The sequence below is a fragment of the Procambarus clarkii genome, chromosome 68 (assembly GCF_040958095.1).
Source record: "Procambarus clarkii isolate CNS0578487 chromosome 68, FALCON_Pclarkii_2.0, whole genome shotgun sequence".
Lineage (NCBI taxonomy): Eukaryota > Metazoa > Arthropoda > Malacostraca > Decapoda > Cambaridae > Procambarus > Procambarus clarkii.
Genome location: NC_091217.1, coordinates 6,891,343 through 6,913,253, shown reverse-complemented (window position 1 = coordinate 6,913,253; position 21,911 = coordinate 6,891,343). Strand labels below are relative to the sequence as shown.

Sequence of the window (21,911 nt, the reverse complement as noted above, 5' to 3'; positions counted from 1 at the left end):
AACCACTGTGTCGCACAGTCTAGTGGACGTTTTGTGCTGTCCATAGATGTAGGTTTCAGATCTGAACAAATCATAGCTTTTTATACTAGTACTTTCAGGTCGTTGGGAGTCAGTAAGTTCTTTCCTATCAGATCTGAATGTTTGGACCAATACAGTTTTGACAGCAGAGATGGGGATACCTAGATCTAATTCAACTTCAAACTTGTTACACGCTAATTTGGCTGCAATGTCTGTCTCATTATGATGGGTTATATTTATGTGTGAAGGTATCCATACAAAGGAAATTCGAGACCCTTTACTCTGTGCATCAATTAGGTCATTTATAATTGGGAGTATGAGGTTCTTGCTGTCGATCTTCCAAGAGAAGTTTTCGATTGCTTTGTGCAAACTGACTCAAGGCACAGTATAAGTCTATGGCAGCTGCCTGCCACGTTTCAGTGACTATACGCCGCATACATTGTATGTCGGGCTCCCGGACAGCATCCTTCAATACACTGAAGTCTATACCAAGGTCTACCTTGTGTTGTGGCCTGATGGGGGTGGAGGTCGCAAATGGTCATTCATCCCCCCTACCTCTCCCCCCTGCCTCTCCAGACATGTTTATGGAGATACATAAGAGGCGATGTTAGACATTACTGCTGGCGAATGTTCTCCACCACCAAATATACGAAGCTATACATTGTGTTATGAATTCTGTGGCACTTCTGTGAGCTCTCTCTCTTTCTCTCTCTATTTTTTTTAATTAAAACTAGGGTTAATAAGGCCTATCAAATGACGTACCTAGTGAAACTGCAAGCAAGAGCTGTAATCCTACCTCAGCTCTCTTTCTCCCCCATTCTCTCTTTCTCCATTACTCTCTCTCTCTTTCTATTTTTATTTAACTAAGACTAGAGTTCATCAGGGGTGTCAGTTGAGGTACCTAGTGAAACTGCAAGAAGGAGCTGTTATCCGACTTCAGCTCATCTGAAGCCTGCTCCTAGAAACTCATTTATTTCATGAAAGTATTTGAATAATTCGGAATAAACTATATTTAAATCTAAGTAACAGTCACATAAGGAAGAGGATGAGCCTGAAGCCAACTGTGTGCCAGAGCCTTCATGTGATCAGTTGACCTGATCTCCCGTTTATCAGCCTGCTGAGTGAACCAGTTCCAGATGAGAGTCAGCCAAGGAATTTATGATTGCTGATGGAATGATGTTCGAGAGAAAGGCAGTTCCAACGTGAGGCTATTAACGACTGAGAGTCATGTGTCACGGGTGGCAACTACTGGTAGTCCAGGGAGTTGGGCCAGGTGCGGAACTTTGTGAATGTTGGCCTTAGACATAACAGTAAGTCCACCAATGTCACGACGGTGTTGCAGGCTCTGATGTTCAGACCGTTCCCACCAGACTTGGTCAAGACTAGCGATGAGCCTTCTTGCACGCCTCTCCGCTTTATCCAAAATTCTGATGGAGGGCAGGCAATCCAGGAGAAGGGTGCATACTTAAGATGTGAGCAAACTTGTGTTTCATATAAGGTTTTGCAGCCCCTGCTCTCTCTCCCCCCCCCCCCTCCTTCTCTCCCATTCTTTCAATAGCGGCTTCCGGCCGTAATACAAGAGGCTCGCGGGAATTCTTTAAAAGGATTATTATTCGCATATTTCACCTGTTGGTTATTGCATGGAGGAAGGGCTAGGGGCCCCCAAAGGCTGGTGGGAGGAGAATAGGGGGCCCAGAGGTTAGTGAGGGAAGGTAAGGGGCCCGGCTCCTATTGGTGGGAGTGTAGTGGTCCGGTTGTTTGTGGGGATAGGTAAGGGGCCCTTAGGCGGGTGAGGAGGAGGCCACCTCCTGCCACACCCCCATGCCGCACCTCATCGTGACTCACTATCCCCCCCCCCCTCCCAGACCCCCACCATACCTGCCCCACCACACTCTCCCCTCTCCAGGATCAAAAGGGGGAACGATAAAGGCTATAATCCCCCATACAAGCTAAGCCATCTGGGTCATGTGGCCTGGCAACCTCAACCCTCACCTTCCCTACACTTCTTGTCCAGGATTTGTGGTGAATAGGCAGCGGACCGGTGAGTGTGTGTGTGTGAGGTGATGGCTGAGGTGAGGGAGAGCGTGTGGGAGAGAGCTTGGTGGAAGGGTATGGGAAGGGATGGGAAGGGATGGGAAGGGATGGGAAGTATATACCTGGATGGGGTTCAGGGAGGTCTTCTACTCCCCAAGCACAGCCCGGGGCCAGGCTTGACTCCAGGGTAACTGAGAGGCACATATGTTTAAGGGTAGGGAAGAGGGATAGGAATATTTTAAGGGAAGGGAAAGAAACATGTTCAGGGGAAGGGAAGTGGTGGAGAAACAGGGCTGTGACAGCAGATGAGGACGTGTTACACAACTCTTGCTGTCTTTTGTCACTGTTGTCTGCTGAGTGTAAGAACTGTAATCAATATTTGAACGTATGAGGATGCGTACGGATGAACGGCTGCCTGCGTGCGTGTATGTACGCTCTGCCCAGTTGATTGGCAGTTGAGAGGCGGGATCAAAGCGACAGAGCTCAACCCCCGCAAGCACAACTACGTGAGTACAACTAGATGAGTACGCACACACACACACACACACACACACACACACACACACACACACACACACACACACACACACACATATCAAGTGGTAACTAGCAAGCAAAAGTAACATTAAATACCGTGGCAGTTTCTATGTATTATACTCTCCCCTCTTCCCCTCACTCTCCCCCCTCTTCCCCTCACTCTCCCCGCCTCTTCCCCTCACTCTCCCCCCTCTTCCCCTTACTGTCTCCACTTCCCCCTCCTTGTGTCTCCTGCAGTCTTCTACTTGCCATTCCTCAACCATTCTCCCCCTCTCTCTCCTTCACCTTCCCCCCCTAACTTAATTTCCCATCCATTCCACTCCCTCTACCCTCCCCCCCCCACCTGCACACCTCCCATTTCCCCACCACCACCCTTCACTCCCATCCCCCCCTTCCCCCCTCCTATCTCCCCCTACCCCTCTAACACCCCCCCCCCCATGAGGGAGATGTGGGGCACTAACCACCTCGCTAATAACACAACTCCCTCCATGTCTCACTACACAACACGCCATCAACGATGATTACTCAGAAATTAATTTAAATTAAGGCTATAAAACTGGGTGACACTCCTGTCCTCTTCGCTGTGGGGGGGGGGTGACACACCTGCCCCCCCCTCCCCCCCCCCCCCCACGGTGTGAGGGAGGGGGTTGGGGGGGGGGGTTGGCACCCCTGCTTGCATGTGTGGCTCTCCCCTCTTGCTGTTGGCGTAGAGACTTGCGCTTTTCGCGAGCCACAGTCTTGGTGGCTAGCAATAACAGCAGGGGATTGAGAACTGCGCAACATTTAGTTGAATGCTTTGCAACGTGTGAAGGCAGTCTGCAACACAAGGCCAGGAAACAACACGTCATCAAGGACACTCATGGATCGAAACTTTGCATCATTTATCAAGGAATTGTTGACGTTCAGAGATAAATGGTTGAGGAACATAGTGCTGAATAAACCCATTGTCGTTTGACTAGGTAGTGCCGCTTCTACTATTTCTGTAACTGGCATACACGCACACGCACATGCACACGCGCGCACACACACATACACACACACACACACACACACACACACACACACACACACACACACACACACACACACACACACACACACACACACACACACACACACACTTGTAATAAACTAAGCAAACTTAACCTAACCTAACTTAAGTGTCTCTCCAAAGTCAAGGCATTCTAATTTTAAGTAAATATAGTTGTTCAATTATTTGTCTTCTAATCATCATATAAACGACAACTTCCCAGTACTGCTGTTACGACAACGACAATTGTTACTGACACGACAACAATTACTGTTATTAACAATTCGATTCTGTCTATTATTGTCAAATAGAAAATGACTTTGACATTTAATCTTTCTGACACTGTGCCCACGACTGTCTGACACTGCCCACGACTGTCTGACACTGCCCATAACTGTCTGACACTGCCCACGACTGTCTGACACTGCCCTCGACTGTCTGACACTGCCCATGACTGTCTGACACTGCCCATGACTGTCTGACACTGCCCATGACTGTCTGACACTGCCCATGACTGACTGACACTGCCCACGACTGTCTGACACTGCCCACGACTGTCTGACACTGCCCATGACTGTCTGACACTGCCCATGACTGTCTGACACTGCCCATGACTGTCTGACACTGCCCATGACTGTCTGACACTGCCCATGATTGTCTGACACTGCCCATGATTGTCTGACACTGCCCATGACTGTCTGACACTGTCCATGACTGTCTGACACTGCCCATGACTGTCTGACACTGCCCACGACTGTCTGACACTGCCCACGACTGTCTGACACTACCCATGACTGTCTGACACTGCCCATGACTGTCTGACACTGCCCACGACTGTCTGACACTGCCCACGACTGTCTGACACTGCCCATGACTGTCTGACACTGCCCATGACTGTCTGACACTGCCCACGACTGTCTGACACTGCCCACGACTGTCTGACACTGCCCACGACTGTCTGACACTGCCCACGACTGTCTGACACTTCCCATGACTGTCTGACACTGCCCACGACTGTCTGACACTGCCCACGACTGTCTGACACTTCTTATGACTGTCTGACACTGCCCATGATTGTCTGACACTTCCCATGACTGTCTGACACTGTTGACACTGACCACGACAGTGTCTGACAACAAAAACAACTAGACAACTTGAACGGGAACTTGGCCTCTCCTCTGAATCTGATATTCCAGTTGGCATTTCAACTTTGAAGTCCCAGTTGTATTTGAACTTTGATATTAAGGCTTATATTATATAATGATCTTAAAGTTCCTGATGTGAATCTGGCAGTTCAATACATTCGAATACATTCCAGATTTTTTGTCGTTTATCTGTGTCTCTCTCAGCCGTTCAAGGTGTATTCCAGCCATCTGATGGACCCCAGGTGCCTTCTGGACCCCAGGTGGACCCCAGGCAACGGTCGAGGGCGTCTATAATTGCAGGCCGGCGTCATCCCCGGGTCCCTGGCCTCCACCACCCCCCCTCACTATGACATGCCCCCCCCCCCCTCTCTGTCTCTCTCTCACACCTCCAGCTTCCTTAATCTCTCCCTTAGGACCATCTCTCACCGCCCACTCAATACGCCCCTCTCTCACCTCCTAATTAAGGGAAGTGGGCTCCCGGAACAGGAGTGGCAGGAGTGGGCTCCGAGACTGGTGTGGCAGGAGTGGGCTCCCGGACAGGTGTGGCAGGAGTGGGCTCCCGGACAGGTGTGGCAGGAGTGGGCTCCCGGACAGGTGTGGCAGGAGTGGGCTCCCGGACAGGTGTGGCAGGAGTGGGCTCCCGGACAGGTGTGGCAGGTGAGGGCTCCGGGACAGGTGTGGCAGGAGTGGGCTCCCGGACAGGTGTGGCAGGAGTGGGCTCCCGGACAGGTGTGGTAGGAGTGGGCTCCCGGACAGGTGTGGTAGGAGTGGGCTCCCGGACAGGTGTGGCAGGAGTGGGCTCCCGGACAGGTGTGGCAGGAGTGGGCTTCCGGACAGGTGTGGCAGGAGTGGGCTTCCGGAACAGGTGTGGCAGGAGTGGGCTCCGAGACAGGTGTGGGCTCCCGGACAGGTGTGGCAGGAGTGGGCTTCCGGAACAGGTGTGGCAGGAGTGGGCTCCGAGACAGGTGTGGGCTCCCGGACAGGTGTGGCAGGAGTGGGCTTCCGGAACAGGTGTGGCAGGAGTGGGCTCCGAGACAGGTGTGGCAGGAGTGGGCTTCCGGAACAGGTGTGGCAGGAGTGGGCTCCGAGACAGGTGTGGGCTCCCGGACAGGTGTGGCAGGAGTGGGCTCCCGGACAGGTGTGGCAGGAGTGGGCTCCCGGACAGGTGTGGCAGGAGTGGGCTCCCGGAACAGGTGTGGCAGGAGTGGGCTCCGAGACAGGTGTGGCAGGAGTGGGCTCCCGGACAGGTGTGGCAGGAGTGGGCTCCCGGACAGGTGTGGCAGGACTGGGCTTCCGGAACAGGTGTGGCAGGAGTGGGCTCCCGGACAGGTGTGGCAGGAGTGGGCTTCGGGAACAGGTGTGGCAGGAGTGGGCTCCGAGACAGGTGTGGCAGGAGTGGGCTCCGAGACAGGTGTGGCAGGAGTGGGCTTCCGGAACAGGTGTGGCAGGAGTGGGCTCCGAGACAGGTGTGGCAGGAGTGGGCTCCGAGACAGGTGTGGCAGGAGTGGGCTCCGAGACAGGTGTGGCAGGTGTGGGCTCCCGGACAGGTGTGGCAGGTGTGGGCTCTCGGACAGGTGTGGCAGGAGTGGGCTTCCGGAACAGGTGTGGCAGGAGTGGGCTCCCGGACAGGTGTGGCAGGAGTGGGCTTCCGGAACAGGTGTGGCAGGAGTGGGCTCCCGGACAGGTGTGGCAGGTGTGGGCTCCCGTACAGGTTCCACAACTTATACATTATTCATTCAGTAGACGTCAAACTTCATTGATGGTAAAACAAAAAATATCCAACACGTCCAATGCAGAAGTTCTGCCCTTCAGAGTTTGCTCCCTTCTCGCCCTCTTTATCCCTTCCCCTCTTTCCCTCTTTCCCCTCAGTCCTCTCTATCTCCCCTTCATTCCACTTCCCCTCTCCTGCTCACTTTTTTCCTCATCTTCCCCTCTTCACTCTAATTTTCCCCTCTTCTTACTATTCTTTCTTCTTTGTCTTCTTTGAAGTCCTTTCGACTTTCCATCCTTTTCATCCACTGTCTTCCTCTCTCCCGTCTATTTTATTTTTATCTCATCTCCTCCATTTAATTCAACAGTTTAATTGTTCTCCTTTATCTCTCTCGCTCACTTTCTCTCACTTTTGTTCTTTTCTTTATTTCATTACTTTAATGAACCTATTACTCTTGCCTCAGTGTATTAGTGACTGAAGGGCTAAGGGGGTGTGCTGGAGGGCTAAGGGGGTGTGCTGGAGGGCTAAGGGGGTGACTGGAGGGCTAAGGGGGTAACTGGAGGGGCTAAGGGGGGGGTGACTGGAGAGCTAAGGGGGTGACTGGAGGGCTAAGGGGGTGACTGGAGGGCTGAGGGGGTGACTGGAGGGCTAAGGGGGTGACTGGAGGGCTGAGGGGGTGACTGGAGGGCTGAGGGGGTGACTGGAGGGGCTAAGGGGGTGACTGGAGGGCTAAGGGGGGTGACTGGAGGAGGTGAAGTGACTGGAGGCGTGGGGAGCACCTGGAGGGGTGACTGGAAGAGCCAACTGTGGTCCTGGGTTCGATCCCAGGCGCCGGCGAGAAACAATGGGCAAAGTTTCTTTCACCCTATGCCCCTGTCACCTAGCAGTAAAATAGGTACCTGGGTGTTAGTCAACTGTCACGGACTGCTTCCTGGGCGAGGAGGCCTGGTCGAGGACCGGGCCGCGGGGACACTAAAAAAAAGCCCCGAAATCATCTCAAGATAACCTCAAGAAGCCAGTACCCCCCAACCTCCCACTCCCACAAGCCTCCTCGCCATAGTAAGCCCATCAATAAAGGTGCGGCTACTAAACAACCTTGTTCATATTTGCTCGGCAGTCACAGCTCTGATGAAAGGCAATCTGGTTTCCCCCACATTTTAATTAACTCTATATTAAGTCTATATTACACGCGGGGTACGAAGCAATTTTCTGCAGGCAAGTAAAGAAGCCCAACTTGGAATATCTTGTTTAGGCTCACTTTATTGCTCTTATTACTCTTGATGCTGGCTTTATTATTATTATTTTTATTATTATCAGTTAAATTATGCGTATTTATTCAGGCTCAGGCTCCAGACACGACACCTGTGACAGGCTGGTGATATGACACCTGTGACAGGCTGGTGATATGACACCTGTGACAGGCTCCACACACGACACCTGTGACAGGCTGCTGACACGACACCTGTGACAGGCCCCAGACACGACACCTGTGACAGGCTGCTGACACGACACCTGTGACAGGCCCCAGACACGACACCTGTGACAGGCTGCTGACACGACACCTGTGACAGGCTGTTGACACGACACCTGTGACAGGCTGTTGACACGACACCTGTGACAGGCTGTTGACACGACACCTGTGACAGGCTGCTGACACGACACCTGCTTCATGGCCAAGCTTCTCAACACCAAAAATCAATTTGCAGGTGTTTAACTCTAGCCTCCGAGTTGAAAGGTGCTCTTCCTCCTGGTGGAAGCAGCGCTGAGTGGCTGTGTACAGCCTCAACCACTGTAAGTGACGCGCCAATCACAGCGCTAGTTAAGGGATCACAAGTGTCGTTAACGGCGCATTACGGAACGCAGCCAATGGGGGGAGAGCTTAAGGGTGATTGGCTCTATGCAACATAGCAAAGGGGATTAATTTACAAGATTTTTAGCCAGTTTTTTTTGTGTGTAGGTGATTGTGTCTCCTTATGATTAGTAGCTGCGCACGCACACACGCCGAACGACACTGACACGACTGAACAACGACACGACCGCACGACTGAACAAGGCGCGACACGACCGCACGACTGAACAAGGCGCGACACGACCGCACGACTGAACAAGGCGCGACACGACCGCACGACTGAACAAGGCGCGACACGACCGCACGACTGAACAAGGCGCGACACGACCGCACGACGCGACGACAAGATAAAGTATTACCAACACTGAAGAAACTGGGGAAAATCCAATCAGAAAACTTTTGGCAACTTTTACTGCATTAAAACCACTGAGGAGAAGGCTGAAGCCGGCCATCACTGTACAGGGAACGGTGAGGGAACGGTGAGGGAACGGTGGTGGAACGGTGAGGGAACGGTGAGGGAACGGTGAGGGAACGGTGGTGGAACGGTGAGGGAACGGTGAGGGAACGGTGAAGGAACGGTGAGGGAATGATGAGGAACGTACGTTGGTAATAATAATTAAAGGAACCAGACCTGCCACTAACAACCACGTGTGTTACTCAACACCTGCCACTAACAACCACACGTGTTACTCAACACCTGCCACTAACAACCACGTGTGTTACTCAACACCTGCCACTAACAACCACAGGTGTTACTCAACACCTGCCACTAACAACCACACGTGTTACTCAACACCTGTCACTAACAACCACGTGTGTTACTCAACACCTGCCACTAACACCCACACGTGTAAATCAACACCTGCCACTAACAACCACACGTGTTACTCAACACCTGCCACTAACAACCACACGTGTAACTCAACACCTGTCACTAACCACCACATGTGTAACTCAACACCTTCCACTAACAACCACGTGTGTTACTCAACACCTGCCACTAACAACCACATGTGTTACTCAACACCTGCCACTAACAACCACATGTGTTACTCAACACCTGCCACTAACAACCACATGTGTTACTCAACACCTGCCACTAACAACCACACGTGTAACTCAACACCTGCCACTGATCCATTTCGACTAGCCATAATTACTGGAAACAATTGGTGGCCGCGTAACGACCCAACAGCCATCAGACCACAGATAAACTACCAATTACTCCGCCCAGTGCTATGGCAAGATAATCCGCAGTAATCCCCATGACACATGAAACTGCCTGTACGAGAGAGAGAGAGAGAGTGAGAGAGAGAGAGAGAGAGAGAGTGAGAGAGAGAGAGAGAGAGAGAGAGAGAGAGAGAGAGAGAGAGAGAGAGAGAGAGAGAGAGAGAGAGAGAGAGAGAGAGAGTCAGACACTTAATCAAATTAGTATATTCAACTGAAAAAGAAAATAATATATATAATTGAAAGATTAATCATTTTAAAAGTTGAAATATTTAGTGAATATATAGACAGTGTTGCAAGAGACCTCTGCCATATGGGCCTGCAACACCATTTGGGGTTATTGAATTGTGTGTGTGGGGGGGGGGGGAGGGGGAATGAGGGGGAAGGGAGGGGTTGCAGGGGAAGAAAAATTCTCCATTTTATTATCTTTACCAAAATAAAGACTGGAGCGGTGTTTGTCAAAAGAGGAAACCCAAAAGTTTAAATTAGTTCCAGCAAGTATTGGTGAGGGCGGCTGTGGCGGTCCCGATGGAGGGGGGGGGGGGGGGGTCGTGGGGGTGGTCCCGAGGGGGGGGGGGTCATGGGGTGGTCCAGAGAGGGGGGGTCATGGGGGTGGTCCCGAGGGGGGGGGGGGTCATGGGGGGAGGCCCCGAGGGTGGGGTCATGGTGGTGGTCCCAAGGGGGGGGGGTCATGGGGGTGGTCCCGATGGAAGATCGGAAGTCATGGCGACAACACCCCCCCCCCCCCTCCTCATTCTCTCCTCATAAATGTGCAGATGCGCCGGGGTTGATGACACTCAAGGAGGTAGACTAGAAAAGTAAACTCACGGACCAAGAGGCAGTGCAGGGAAGCTAAATAAGGGACTAAAAGAAATGACTGGACAAAATACAGTCAACTAGGAAGAGAGGACAGCAAAGAGGCGCTAAAGAGAGCCAGCAATGAATACACAAGAGTCGAGAGAGAAGCCGAGAGTCCATCTCTCCAAGAGATGGACTCTCTCTCCAAGACATGGACTCTCTCTCCCCAAGAGATGCACTCTCTCTCCAAGAGATGGACTCTCTCTCCAAGAGATGCACTCTCTCTCCAAAAGATGCACTCTCTCTCTCCAAAAGATGGACTCTCTCTCCAAGAGATGGACCAAGAACAACCCCAGATATGCTACAGCCATACAAAGAGAAAAACAAGATTGAGAGATCAAGTAATCAAGACTGAGGGGGACGGGTACGGGGAATTTCCATAGAAAACGTTAAAGAGGTATGCGAGGAACTTAACATTTATTCAGGTCTTAACAATACGACCAACGTGGGAAGATGGGAAAGGGGGGAGAGGAGACCAGGGGGTGTCTGCACCATAAGGGGGAAGGCAACTACAGGAGTCGGAAAGGGAGATTTGGGAGTGGATACAGTTCCAACCCTACCACCGGAGGCACACATAAACATAGTAACACTGGCAGCATATGAGATGCTGGCAAAAATGTTAACATCGTTCAGAAACCAAAATTACGACTCATTCAAGGCAATGGCTACACAATATGCAGCACCGGCATGGAATCCTCACAATATGAAGCATTAAACCAAAATTTAAAAGGTACAGAAGTTTGCAACAACATTCCTGCCACAACTAAGAGGGTTAAGCTACAAGATAAGCTAATGGAAGTATATTTCATAACCCTAGAAGACAGAAGAAAAAGAGGGGACATGATCACAACATAAAGGATACTATGGGACTTAGACAAGGTGGACAATGACAGCCTGTTTAAATTGAGAGAACGTGCGACACGTGAACCTAAGTGGACGCTGGCAAGCAAATGAAGTAAAGAAATTCTCTGAAAAAGGAAATGTTCTGGAAGAGAAAGTTGTGGAAATACCTCAATCCCTAACGTTAAGGCGAGATTCGAGCAAGAATTCGGGCACTAGGATAGTTAAATTATAGCCACAACCACACAACAATTCTAGTAGGCGGGGGCATCATATACTAGACCTCACTCCCCCTTACACACTGATAGATTAATATCCCAGTCCCTGTCCCTCCCACCCCCCCTAGCCAACGACAGACCCCAGAAGACCCCACAAGACCCCACACAACAACCCCCCCCCCAGCCAACGACAGACCCCACAACACCAACAGCCCTATTTTGAAATCGCAAAAATGTTATGCTGGGGAACTGAGAGAGAGAGAAACAATTCATCTACCGTGAAAGTGGTTGTCGCGAAAATTAGGACGGCGCGAGCAAATTGGTGCCCGGCGGCTCCAGTGTCCGCATCTTCCCTAATTTGTCCTATTAAATGACGCTATTACCAGAAATGATAGTTCCCCCTGAGCTCTGTGTCGCTGCCTCCTAGTGCCTCCTGCTGCTGTTGTTGCTGCTGTTTCTGCTGTTCCTGAGGCTGTTGTTGCTGCTGCTGTTGTTGCTGCTGCTGCTGCTGCTGCTGCTGTTGCTGCTGCTGTTAATGTTACTGTTGTTCCTGTTCCTGTTCCTACTGCTGTTAATGTTGCTGTTGTTCTTACTGCTGTTGTTGCATCTGTTGCTACTGTCGTTGCCACAATTTCTACGACTGTTGCTCCTGCTGTTCCTATTGCTGATGCTGCTGTTGCTATTTACTACAGCTGTTGTTACAGCTGACAGACATAGGCAATAATTTCAGGTCTGCTCTTGTTGCTGCTGCTGCTGTTATTATTGATGTTAATGCAGCAACCACAGCAGCAGCTAAAGCAGCAACAGTAACAGCAATAGCAACAGCAACAACAGTAGCAACAACAGCAACAGGTAAAGCAGCAACAGTAACAGCAATAGCAAAAGCAACAACAGTAGCAACAACAGCAACAGGTAAAGCAGCAACAGTAACAGCAATAGCAACAGTAACAACAGTAGCAACAACAGCAACAGGTAAAGCAGCAACAGTAACAGCAATAGCAACAGCAACAACAGTAGCAACAACAGTAACAACAGTAGCAACAACAGTAGCAACAACAGTAACAGCAATAGCAACAGCAACAACAGTAACAACAGTAGCAACAACAGTTGCAACAGCAACAACAGTAACAGTAACAACAGTAGCAACAACAGTAACAGCAGTAACAACAACAGTAACAACAGTAGCAACAACAGTAGCAACAACAGTAGCAACAACAGTAACAACAACAGTAACAACAGTAGCAACAACAGTTGCAACAGCAAACGGAGCCATTACACGCGTGTTTATTCACATTTTCATTCAACATTTAAACATTAGGAAAAACTAAACATTTTGCACAAATAATGAGAATATGTTCTTCAAACTCCCATGTAATCTATCTAGAAATATTATACAGTATAAATGTAAAAATATACGAACGCGAGCCTCATACATTACCATAATTAAACACTGCGGAGGTTGTGATCCTGCAACACTACGGTGGTTGTGATCCCGCAACACTACGGTGGTTGTGATCCTGGAACACTACGGAGCTTGTGATCCTGCAACACTACGGAGGTTGTGATCCTACAACACTACGGAGCTTGTGATCCTGCAACACTACGGAGGTTGTGATCCTGCCGTATGGCAAATGTTGAAATCCTATATTTCTATTCTCCAGCAACTTCTCCCTGGCTTACAAAGAGGAGGAAAGAGTCGTGGAAGACATCAATGACAGAAATGTGACCTCTAAGACAGAGTTCATCTACTACAAGATCAAGAAGACAGTCCACTTGCCCATGGAGGACTCTTTCCTCACCAAGTGACACTCCTTACAAGAGGCGAATGTCGTTTATGTCTTCACATGCCCACTTGGGGACTGTCAACCCCAACGATCTCAATATATAGGCAGGACAACCACATCTCTTTCAAAGAACCCGACAATGCACAAACTACAAGGATCCATCAAGGAACATATTATATTTGCACACAACCGGAAACATCACCAAAGACATAATTGACAGACACAACTGCAATTAGAAGGTTAGACATAGCCGAAGCACTACATACCAAACACTCACATCCAACTATCAAGAGCCAGTTTACACTTAGATACATTGTATCATCGTCAAGACCAGGGTAGACTACCCAGCTCACATCTCACCTACTGCTCCAGCCAACTTGGGTAACATCGAACTGCACCACATCTTATTTGGGTATATATTCTGTGGCTTCCACTGTCTGTATGCGCTCTCCCCCTCTGCTTTCATCCATGTTGACAGCTTCAGTGAAACGTATCTCTTGGCATTATAGCAAATTGTAAAAATTAACTTTAGGACGTTAATTTTTACACATTACATCCACATATATATATTATATATATGGTTATAATATAAGAATTATAAACAAGATTTTTGCTATAATCTTTGATCTAATTATTTTGGTTGTTTTCAATAACACACAAACATACACAAATTATATATATATATGTATATGTACATACAAACACACACACATACATACTAGAGAATGGTTGTGTATCGGATGGAGGGGATTTATTGGGAGGGAAATATATGGTAATGGGAAGGAAGGAAGGAGAGGGAAAGCCATTTGAAGGGGAAAGTGAGACAGTGGAATATATGATAATAGGAGAAAAAAATTATATTAGGCCTAGGAAGAGGGCATTGAGGTGATACAATACCTTTGTCGAGAGGGGGCGTATAACTGGGGGGGGGGGAAGGGGAGGCCTATGGTGGTGGGAGGAGTGGTGGGGACGTCACAACACAATGGTACAAAGCCATGTTAACACAGGAATGTCTATCGGTCGTTGCAGAAGATAGTTGAGCGACACAGAGAGGGATGAGACCATCCTGACACTAGTACACACACGCACACCGGGACAAGAAACACTGATACATGATTCAAGCACTGGAGAGTGGCGGTGCTGGTCACACACCTGTCTGTGAGACCCACACCACACCTGTCTGGCAGTGTTTCCTCCACTCCACACTTACCCCATAGTGTTCTCTGAGGACACCTGACCGGCGACGCTTCCTCTACTCCACACAGCTACTCACCTGTGAGAACAAATAATGGTTACATTAGTGTAAGCAACAGTCATTATACATGTGGGTGGAAAACTCATTCTACGCTAAATGTATTACCACGGTGTTGAAGTCGTCACTAATGGGGCACTTGCCGGGGTCAGAGTTCACGGTAATAGCTTAACACATTTATTTAGGTTAGTTATACGATAAATTAGTTCGGGTTGAAATTTACAAACTCACTAAACATGTTTATTAAATAGGGTTTGCTGGGGCAGGGTGTTGGGTGCTGGGAGCTGGGTGCTGGGAGCTGGGAGCTGGGAGCTGGGTGCTGCCGCTGGGGGCTGCAGGAGGGTAGAATGCTCATCATAATATATCCTGGCTCGCGGGTGTAAAACTCTGATACTGATATATAACCAGTAATATTAAAGGCCTGGTTTAGGGTGAGAGCATGCGGCCACGGTGGAACACTGCCCCAGTTTAGGGTGAGAAGCTGACTGCCAAACAGGAATATTTATATTATTGTGCATATTACCATATTATCAATTCCAAAGAAATCACACTAACCTGAGAAATATCAACTAGAAAATCAATTGGAAGAAAGAATGTTCTTATTTATATAACGGGCAATGAATTTATACACAAAAATAACATCACATGAGACCAGAAGACATGGCAGGATGTGCAGAATACCCCCGTTGAAGAGCAGAGGTGCAACAGGTACTCTGAGAGAGAACTCTATCAACATCAGAGGCCCGAGACTGTTCAACACCCTTCCACTACACATAAGGGACATAACTGGCCGACCCCTCACAGTGTTCAAGAGAGAACTAGATAAATACCCCAAAATGATACCTGATCAACCAGACTGTGACTCATACGAAAGGCTGCGAGCAGCCGCCTACACCAGAGTGCTTGAGGGGGTTACAGGTCAAACTTGGACTGCCTTCAGTAGGAGCCTCCAGACTTCCTGTAGACTCAGTGGACTCCAAGGTTGTAAAACTTATGTCATGTCGTGGTACAGGGGTGAGGGAGGTGGCTGGGAGCACCAAGATCCCCTGGTTCGAGTCACCTCATTGCTCCAATTGATCTTCTTAATATAATCCATGTTATTACTTGAAATAACAATAACTCCACATATACAACCCACAAATACAACAAACGACGTAAGCCTGAGATACAATGACTCAAGGGTACAATATACCCGGAGACTGATTGTTAACCTCGAGGAGCGACCCCCAACAATCCCCCTCCCCCCGAGGCTCAACAATCACGCATACTCACATACCTCATAATACACTCCAACACGACATACACTCATACAATGCCTTCTATCGGAATGCAACCTTCGATATATTGAGTATGTGCGTATACACACACACACACACACAGGGGGCCTGGTAGCCTGGTGGATAGCGCGCAGGACTCGTAATTGTGTGGCGCGGGTTCGATTTCCGCACGAGGCAGAAACAAATGGGCAAAGTTTCTTTCACCCTGAATGCCCCTGTTACCTATCAGTAAATAGGTACCTGGGAGTTAGTCAGCTGTCACGGGCTGCTTCCTGGGGGGGGGGTGTGTGGTGTGGAAAAAAAACAAAAAAAAAAAGTAGTTAGTAAACAGTTGATTGACAGTTGAGAGGCGGGCCGAAAGAGCAAAGCTCAACCCCCGTAAAAAAAAAAAAAAAAAAAAAAAAAAAAACTAGTAAACACACACACACACACACACACACACACACACACATACACGCGCGCGCGCGCGCGCGTACACACACACACACACACACACACACAGATCTAAGTACAACGAAAGCCAAGCTCAACCCTCGCAAACACAACTAGGTGAATAAACACACACACACACGCACACACACACACGCACACACGCACACACACACACACACACACACACACACACACACACACACACACACACACACACACACACACACACACAGATCTAAGTACAACGACAGCAATAGGTCACCATACCAGAGGTTAACTTGGTGTTTTCGGGGGTTAGCGTCCCCGCGGCCCGGTTGTCGACCAGGCCTCCTGGTTGCTGGATTGGTTAACTATAACGAGTCTGAGACACATAAACCCCCCCCCCCCCCCCCCACACACACACACATGAAGCCAGAGTGGAGTAGCTGAGACATGAAGCCCACTCAGCTCTTTTATCAAGTCGTCATATATATACAATGTGGCTTCACTGAGCACAATACTAGGGTGCTGAGCGCCTAGTTGAACTGACCACACGTACAGGAGCCGGGGGCAGGGAGCTGGAGACTGGCCTACAAGACACGATAAATGGCGAGGTAAGGGGTATGGTACTTGACTTGGTATGGTACAAGGTAAGGGTATGGCAAATGTCCGGCGGGGAGAATCAATTCTAGAGAAAAGTGTACAAGTATATATGTATATGTAGATATGTACACGTACATATGTATAAATATATACGTACACGTCAAATAGTCCGGTTGATCAGACCACAAATAGAAGGCCTGGACAGAGACCGGGTCTTGCATGGAGGATGTTGACCCTGGGAACCAAAGGTAACACAAAGGTCAGGCAGAGAAGCATAGGGCATAGCAATATATGTTATATAATTAGGTAAACCATCCAGGCAAATTAAGAACTAGGAAAGTACAGTTAGGTAAACAAGGAAAATTAGGTTAAGTGGAGAACTTTGGCGAGAGATCCACCGGTCTCGACCCTCCACACTTGAGGGCTGAAATAAAGCCACATTTACAGTAATAACTGCATGCCTGTGTTGGCCTGGCAACCTGCTACTCTCAAGGGGAACCGATTATAGTCCTGTGAGGGGAGTGTGTAGGGAGAAGCCACGTAACCTAGAGACCAGGTCAGAGGACTGAGGTCGGGGGACCAGGAGCTGTGAGTGGGATTTGCAGGCAATATGTGTAACCGCAGGACGCTATCAATAACAAAGTGCGCGAGGCCTGTGTAGTGGTTAGCTAACCTCCGGGTTAGCGTGTTCACCATGATGAACACACACACATGTGTTGACACACACAAACTTGAACACTCGGCGGGGCTGGGGTGTTCACCTTCACTTCAAAACACAGCTAAATTAGACAAGTGTTCTAATGCGTGCCACAAAATGGTTCCTGCCTCTGATAGTTACGACCTTCGATATATTGGGACACACACACACACACACACACACACACACACACACACACACACACACACACACACACACACACACACACACACACCTATGTGGTGGAGGCTGACTCCATACACAGTTTCAAAGGTAGATATGATAGAGCCCAGTAGGCTCAGGATTCTGTACACCAGTTGATTGACAGTTGAGAGGCGGGACCAAATAGCCAAAGCTCAACCCCCGCAAGCACAATTAGGTGAGTACACACACACACACACACACACACACACACACACACACACACACACACACACACACACACACACACACACACACAGAAGCAGTTAAGAGACTTCCGCTGATAATTTCCTCAACATTTTCTTAGCAGGATGAGAGAAGTTGTTGAGGAAATAAGAGTCGTCCGGTGTGTGGGTGCACTTCCGTCTCCCTGGGGATTAGGGGGGATTATAACGCTACGGATTTCACTCGCAAAGGATTACCACACAAATCATAACAATCATTACCAACTCTGAAGATTACAATAATTATAAATTATTGGAATTCAACTCAATAGGACTTCAATGATACAGAATACAATTGAAAGTAACCGCAACGTTGGCTGCTAAATACACCTGGGATTACCAATATGTGGATTACTCATTACAACAATGGGTGCTACACTCATTAGGGATTACCAGGCTGGCGATGCACCGGTGAGGGATTACAATGCTCGGACAACACACGGGGGATTACAATCCTGGCGAATACAATGATTAGGGATTGGAACAACGGTACCTACATTGTAGGGATTACAGCGACGCTCTTCATTATCAGTGTCCAAGTATTCGTTCAGTCTGGAGGGCCAGCCCACGGTTCAGGCTGGAGGGCCAGCCCACGGTTCAGGCTGGAGGGCCAGCCCACGGTTCAGTCTGGAGGGCCAGCCCACGGTTCAGTCTGGAGGGCCAGCCCACGGTTCAGTCTGGAGGGCCAGCCCACGGTTCAGGCTGGAGGGCCAGCCCACGGTTCAGTCTGGAGGGCCAGCCCACGGTTCAGGCTGGAGGGCCAGCCCACGGTTCAGTCTGGAGGGCCAGCCCACGGTTCAGGCTGGAGGGCCAGCCCACGGTTCAGTCTGGAGGGCCAGCCCACGGTTCAGTCTGGAGGGCCAGCCCACGGTTCAGTCTGGAGGGCAAGCCCACGGTTCACTCTGGAGGGCCAGCCCACGGTTCAGGCTGGAAGCCCAGGCCACCGTTCGGGCTGGAGGCTTAACCTACCTTTCAAGCTGATTTACATATTCATTATATTTAGCGTTCTCTTTCACCACCTCCTCTTCCACACCCTTCTCATCCATGTCCTCCTCTTCCACCTGCTCCTCTTTCACCTCCCTCTTTTCTATCTCCCCTCTTTTTCCACCTTCACTTCACCTGCTCCTCTTCCATTGGCCCCTCTTCCAACTCCTCTTACATATCATCCACCTACGTCTCTTCCACCTTCTCCTGTCACTCCTACCGCCGCTCTTGTAACTCCTTTATATATTTATTTATTTATTTATTTATTTATTTATGCATATACAAGAATGTACATAAGGAATGTGAGGATACAAATATGGTAATTACAGTCTTGTAAAGCCACATCTTCTACCTTCTTTATCTTCTACCTCTTCTGCTGCTGGCCCTCTTGCTGCTGCAACTTTCTGTTTCTGCTGCTGCTGCTGCTGCTGCTGCTGCTCCAGCTGGGAGAGTGAGGGAAGCGGTGGTACGAACACTTGCCTCCTTGTGGAGACTTAAAGGCAGGTTTAATGCCTCTTACCTCAAGTGTCCTTGAGAACCCTCTCTCTGTGTCTCCTTGTATCTGAGATTCTCCCTCCTTCCTCCCATATCCTGACTCCCTCCCCCCTTATCCTGACTCCCTTCCCCCTTATCCTGACTTCCTCCTCCGTTATCCTGACTCCCTCCCCCCCTTATCCTGACTCCCTCCCCCCCCTTATCCTGACTCCCTCCCCCCCCTTATCCTGACTCCCTCCCCCCCCTTATCCTGACTCCCTCCCCCCCCTTATCCTGACTCCCTCCCCCCTTATCCTGACTCCCTCCCCCCTTATCCTGACTTCCTCCTCCCCTTATCCTGACTTCCTCCTCCCCTTATCCTGACTCCCTCCCCCCTTATCCTGACTCCCTTCTCCCCTTATCCTGACTCCCTCCCCCCTTATCCTGACTCCCTCCCCCCTTATCCTGACTCCCTTCTCCCCATCTTCACTCCCCGTCTTCACTATGGATGTCGAGCCAATAAAATAGGAGTTGCCTCGTATGGGCCAATAGGCCTTCTGCAGTTGCCTTTGTTCTTATGTTCTTAAAACAACCCATGAATGTACAACTAATAGGACTCGGGGAGGTAATTGTTGCAGGGTTGATAACAGGACAACCAACGTTATTGTTTAGCCTTATCTTGCTCTGGTTAAGCCTCACTTAGATTATGCAGTTCATCTTAAGTCACAGCACGAGAAGATGGAAATATTTTCACTTGAACAGCGAAGGATGACGAAGATAATCCCAGGCATTACACAAACCTTCTGAATGAAGAGAAATTAAGAAGCTTAACTGACATTCTTTAGAACGGTGAAGAGTTGGGGGGGGGGGGGGAGGGCATGATTTAAGCACAGATGAAAGGAGATAACAAAGAGAATATCAGTAAGGTGATGAATGTATCAACACGAAACAACACGAAACGATGAATATATATTGGATAAGTTTAGAGTCAGCAAAGAGCTGCGTAAATACTGGTTTAGAAATAGGGTTGTTGATCTATGGAACAAATTACCATTAGTTCGAAGGTTTCAATCGTAAGTTAGATACATATATGGATGAGTTTAGGAGAATATAAATAGGAGGAGCCTCGTATGGGCCAATTGGAGGAGCCTCGTATGGGCCAATAGGAGGAGCTTCGTATGGGTCAATAGGAGGAGCCTCGTATGGGCCAATAGGAGGAGCCTCGTATGGGCCAATAGGAGGAGCCTCGTATGGGCTAATAGGAGGAGCCTCGTATGGGCCAATAGGAGCAGCCTCGTATGGGCCAATAGGAGCAGCCTCGTATGGGCCAATAGGAGGAGCCTCGTATGGGCCAATAGGAGGAGCCTCGTATGGGCCAATAGGAGGAGCCTCGTATGGGCCAATAGGAGCAGCCTCGTATGGGCCAATAGGAGCAGCCTCGTATGGGCCAATAGGAGCAGCCTCGTATGGGCCAATAGGAGCAGCCTCGTATGGGCCAATAGGAGCAGCCTAGTATGGGCCAATAGGAGCAGCCTCGTATGGGCCAATAGGGGCAGCCTCGTATGGGCCAATAGGAGCAGCCTCGTATGGGCCAATAGGAGCAGCCTCGTATAGACCAATAGGAGCAGCCTCGTATAGACCAATCCTGTAGTTTCTGTAGTTCCAATCCTTCTGTACTTTCCTTTGTCCTTGTGTTCTTATTTTGACTCCCTTCTTCATTCCATTTATTTATTTCCCTTTTCCTGGTGCTGGTGGTGAAGGCAATGGTGGAGGAGAGTGAAGGAGATAGTGCTGAAGTAGTGGAGGTGGAGTAGTGGAGGTGGTGCTGGTGGAGGTGGAGGCTACGCACCGCCACTCACCTCACGTCCTCTGCTTTTGTTTGCACCAGGATTGGCTTCTTCATTTTCTTTTTATTTGTGTACAGCAGCTAAGGTACACATGGGAGTCTCCCGGCACCACACTGACGAGAGAGAGAGAGAGAGAGAGAGAGAGAGAGAGAGAGAGAGAGAGAGAGAGAGAGAGAGAGAGGGAGAGAGAGAGAGAGAGAGAGAGAGAGAGAGAGAGAGAGAGAGAGAGAGAGAGAGAGAGAAAGAGAGAGAGAGGAGAGAGAGAGAGAGAGAGAGAGAGAGAGAGAGAGAGAGAGAGAGAGAGAGAGAGAGAGAGAGAGAGAGAGAGAGAGAGAGAGAGAGAGAGAGAGAGTACTGTGTTATCATGACAATATTTTTTTCCTGTGGGAGGCTGGACGTCTCCGGGAGGGAGGCTGCCAGTGTCTCCCGCAGTGCGGATGTATAGAAGCATCCCCAGCCTCCCTCCCCCCCCCTCACTCATCTTCCCTTATCTCTTACAACCCTCCCTTTCTTCCTCACTCACACTCACTACCCCAATACCCTCCCTCCCTCGCACACTCCCTCCCTCTCTCACCCGCCTAAACCAACCCGGATACAAATTAGATTAAGGGCAGGAGAGGCAGCAAGAAGCCCACAGATAATTGCTTATAGCTCTACAGATACGTCCGGGATAGTGTTTTGATCACTGGG

General features: G+C 49.5%; 2 protein-coding genes across 2 annotated transcripts in view; both read right to left on the bottom strand.

Annotated features, from left to right (window-relative positions):
• The window catches only part of Ten-a (tenascin accessory), a gene marked incomplete in the record, with an annotated part of 418,622 nt that overhangs the window by 269,740 nt on the left and 126,971 nt on the right, over window positions 1–21,911 (bottom strand).
• LOC138355622 (proteoglycan 4-like) lies at window positions 5,225–6,493 on the bottom strand. Its single transcript, XM_069310939.1, has one exon. It carries the CDS (start codon window positions 6,491–6,493, stop codon window positions 5,225–5,227), a length of 1,269 nt encoding a protein of 422 aa, XP_069167040.1.

Excerpts from the sequence above, each read along its gene's own strand:
- LOC138355622 (XM_069310939.1), bottom strand. The coding sequence starts at position 6,493 with ATGTATAAGTTGTGGAACCTGTACGGGAGCCCACACCTGCCACACCTG.